General features: G+C 47.5%; 1 protein-coding gene across 1 annotated transcript; it reads left to right on the forward strand.

The window, feature by feature from the left end:
- The first annotated feature begins 1318 nt into the window (after positions 1–1318).
- On the forward strand, positions 1319–3089 carry LOC109733823 (cytochrome P450 76M5-like). Its single transcript, XM_020293034.4, has one exon. It carries the CDS (start codon positions 1420–1422, stop codon positions 2914–2916), a length of 1497 nt encoding a protein of 498 aa, XP_020148623.1. The 5' UTR covers positions 1319–1419; the 3' UTR covers positions 2917–3089.
- Positions 3090–4615: the final 1526 nt, after the last annotated feature.

Raw genomic sequence — 4615 nt, forward strand, 5'->3', positions numbered from 1 at the left:
ATTGTCCCGTTATAGAAGAGTACATGAGTTTCTCACCTCATACGGCTCCTCGGTCAATTCTTTCGAACGGATCCTTTTCTTCATTTGAGAGCCTTCGCCTTCCATTCCACCCCGAATACCAACGAAGACCAATAGAGTCGCGTTAATGTTCTAATTGAACATTTTCCAGTTATGATATGATTAAAGGAGAAGTTTGTTCTATTGCCAAACATATGCAGTTCAAATCACATCTTATAATAAAAAGAAATATTTCTCGGTATCAATCCCATTCCCCCTTATTCTTTGAGAATCCGAAGGATCGTTTTCGAGTTTCCCGAGCTCTTCTATCTTTGACTTGTTTGTTATAGCTTTATTCTTAATTTATTTCATTTTGATTTTTTCCTCTGTCGATATTCCTATCCTCTAGGTATAACGTTTGCATCAATAGAGAACATTTTCCTTTGTATGAATCTATATTACTTTGTTCTAATTTCTTCCTGGAACTTTCTAAGAAAATACCGATTTGGATCCAAAATTGATGCGTTGATGTGAGGTCATCCAAGTTAGCCCTAACTGTAGTATGAGTGTAAATTTTTTACTCCTAACAGCGGTAAATGCATAACCAGTGTAGGCCGATATTTTGGTTATATCGAGAAGCACGAATGCTTTCTCACCGAACGTAGAAAGCAAAGCAAACTTGATTATTCCTTGAGCCAAAGACCAGAAAATCTTCTTGACTGCCCTCGCCATTCCTTTGTCACTCTTTTGTCAAAATTCAACCCTCCGGTCAGCAAACGGCAAGGTTTTTCTGCTCCGTGTCTCACCGGTAGTTTTTGACTAAACCACCACTCCCCGCTCAACAGTGTACCAAAATTAAGTCCAGCTTGTGTTCATATATTTTTTTGAAGTCTAGCTTATGTAACACGTCAAGTAGAAATTGTACAAACCCGAAAAAGAGTAGAAATTGTACAACGAAAAAAGCAGGGTATCAACAGTTCCGATATGACATCGTGACATCATCGCTGGGTGATCTGCGAATCTGGATGTAATTTTTTATTATTTCTAGCGTTCGTTGTACTGTCATGATTAAAGATAAATAATAAATTCAAAGTATTCCTGAAAAATAGCTTCATGGATCTCATCGGAAATGTTTGATGCTTCTTGGAGCTTCTTTGGCGGCCGTGAAGTCACCAGATGAATTACCAAGTAGATAGATCACATCGGGACGCTGCAGTTGTTCCGCGGTGATACATACTCGACCCGTTGTGCATCATTTTTTTTCGGGATCTTTCCATTGATAGGTAGAAGAGAATACAGGGTTGCAACCACAATCAAGGTACACTAGCAGGGTTGTGCATCATATATCGCTTAGATGCAGGTATATATAAATATACCGCGACGGACTCTCACCTCAGCAACCCGCACCACACGAACCAGCGAATGGAGATCGTGCTTTGGCTGTTATGGCCGACGCTCGCGGTCGTCTCGCTCCTCTACTGCCTGGCACACACACGCTGTGCGGGCACGGGGCGGATGCCACCGGGTCCGACGCCGCTCCCTCTCGTCGGCAACGTGCTCAGCCTGGGCGGCAACCTCCACCACACCCTCGCGCGCCTCGCTCGCGCCTACGGCCCCGTCATGACACTCAAGCTTGGCCTCACCACCGCCGTGATCGTGTCCTCGCGCGACGCGGCTTGGGAGGCATTCGCGAAGCACGACCGGCGCCTGGCTGCGCGCGCCATCCCGGACGCCGCCCGCGCGCTCGGCTTCTCCGACCGGTCCATGATATGGCTGCCCAGCTCCGACCCGCTCTGGAAGAGCCTGCGTGGCATCGTGGCCACCAACGTCTTCTCCCCGCGCGGCCTCGCCGTGGCGCTCGAAGTCCGCGAGCGTAAGGTGCGGGACATGGTGAGTTACTTCCGCGGCCGCGCCGGCACAGAGTTGGACGTCGGCCAGGCACTGTACGGCGGCGTGCTAAACCTCGTGTCGAGCTCGTTCTGCTCCGTGGACGTGGTCGACATGGGCGGCGAGTCGGCCCAGGGGGTGCGGAAGCTCGTTGAGGACCTCATCGAGGTGATCGCGAAGCCGAACGTCTCCGATCTTTTCCCTTTCCTTGGACCCCTCGACTTGCAAGGATGGCGTCGCTGGACGGAGATACGCTTCGAGAAAATCTTCCTCATATTGGATGGCATAATTGACCGTCGCATGGCAGCTGCCAACGCCTCCACGGAGAAGCACTGTGACTTCCTCGACTCGCTCCTCGAGCTCTTCTCCACAGGCAAGATGGCTCGCGGCAGCCTGACAACCATAGTGTTCGAGGTCATCGCGGCCGGGAGCGACGCCATGTCCATCACCCTAGAGTGGGCAATGGCGGAGCTGCTTCGGAACCCAAGCGTCATGGCAAAGGTCCGCGCGGAGGTAGACGATGCTCTTGGCGGCAAGGAGACCTTCGGCGAGGCCGACGCGGCGAGCCTGCCGTACCTGCAAGCCGTGGTAAAGGAGGCTATGCGGCTGCACCCGGTGGCGGCGATACTGCTGCCACACCGGGCCGTGGAGGAAGGCGTGGAGATCGGCGGCTACACCGTCCCGAACGGCTCAACGGTCATTTTCAACGCGTGGGCGATAATGCGGGACCCGGCGGCATGGGAGAGACCTGACGAGTTCGTCCCGGAGAGGTTCCTGGGCAAGGCGTACCAGGTGGTGGACTTCCGGGGCAAGGCCTTCGAGTTCATCCCGTTTGGGTCCGGCCGGCGGCTGTGCCCCGGCGTGCCAATGGTGGAGCGCGTCGTGCCGTTCATCCTAGCCTCGCTGCTGCACGCGTTCGAGTGGCGGCTACCAGACGGCGTTTCCCCGGCGGAGTTGGACGTGAGCGAGAGATTTACCACTGCAAATGTGATGGCTGTCCCACTCAAGGCCGTGCCCGTCATGGTCACCTAGGGCATGTACAGTGATTGATAAAACGGTATTACACTAATGTACACTAGTGCAATTAAAACACACTTATCACACACCCGATGTCGAACAATGTGTGATGCACACGTTAGAAAAAGAAACGTGTGTGTGCGACGGCAGATCCATCAAGTATGATATAAAAAAGGAACTGTGTATAATATAGGGCACACAGTTCAGTTGAAGGACGTGCATGTGATAAGTCGGGATAACGCACACGATTGAACTGCTCCAATCGTTTGTGTTGATTGGCAAACAATTTAAATAAACGATTTGTGTATCATGATGGGGAGCATCGCACACGTTGTGTAATATGTGCACCATGTGCGAAGTTCCGGACATGGTTTCTTAAAGGCAACTTGCGTGTGCTAACTCGTGACAACGCATAGGATTGTCTGATAAGAATTCTATGCATGATGGGCACACAATTGAATTAGACGAACTGTGTGCGATACTGAGAATCATTGGTCACAATTTTGTCATATGGATCTTGTGCAATGTGATTTGTTCTGTCTATAAATAAACAACATGATCTATCTCCAGAACAAAAAATATAGTTAGAGCAACTCTAGGATAGTCCCCATACGATTACATCAACTTATAAATTCACACACTCAATTTCAGGGACGAGGGATTGAACTACTCAATTTAAGATAGCATTGCATTACAAAGTGCTACATAGGGGTAGAACACAAATAGGTATTCCCCGCAAAAAAACACAAATAGGTATAATAATATGTAATTTACAAGGATTTCTAAGATCCTTTAATTCAATTGCATTGTCTTACTAGCAACTTGCCAGTGAACCGTCAGAAAATAAAGTTTCAATAACTGTAACTTGTTTAAACACATTTTAGACACATATATCTACTGCCGTTGATTCCACCTGCATCCTAAGATCAGTTCATCATACTTTAAGTATTAGACATACTCAATATGTCGAACAGAAAAGTTGTTCTGGGATAACCAGCGACAACAACAATAACAACAACAACAAGGAAGAAGGACGAATATCAACGATGATATTTTTCCCAACTAGAGAAGACAGGATCTTAACCAAATATATAACAAAACAAACCTTCTCAAATGAATTTCTACCTTTCTGTAGCAGCATACTTCTGCAGGCATTCATATCTTTGAAGCCCTTCAATCTGTCAATATAGAAGATTATCTCTTGCCTTTACACCCTTCAATCTGTCAATATAGAAGATTATCTCTTGCCTTTACATATGAAAACCAACATTTTCAAACGAATATGTACCTTTTTGTACGAATATGCTGCTGCAGGTGTTCATATCTTCGTAGCCCTCTGATTGAAACAGTGGTTACACCTGGATGTTATTTTTCGAGGAACAGAAACATATGAACAAACAATAAGAAGAACAACACAACAATAGCTTAATGAATTATGTTTCCCCGTCCGTTCTATATTTGTTCCTTCCTTCCCGTTTTCGGTTTTCAGCGGACCCCACGTAATAGGTTTCAGGCCCTACACCAACTGGTATATCTGAATGATATATGGCGGCATTACATAGATAAACGAAAATGGAACTCTGTGAATACATAAGCAACGTCGTGAATTTTGGCGCGGATCGACGGCACATGATTCACGTGCGCCTGGACCTGCGTCCTACAAATCCTCTCCGGGACCCCTTCAGGGTCATAGAGAGGCTGAAACTAGTCAATG

The sequence above is a fragment of the Aegilops tauschii genome, chromosome 2 (genome assembly GCF_002575655.3).
Source record: "Aegilops tauschii subsp. strangulata cultivar AL8/78 chromosome 2, Aet v6.0, whole genome shotgun sequence".
NCBI classification, from domain to species: domain Eukaryota; kingdom Viridiplantae; phylum Streptophyta; class Magnoliopsida; order Poales; family Poaceae; genus Aegilops; species Aegilops tauschii.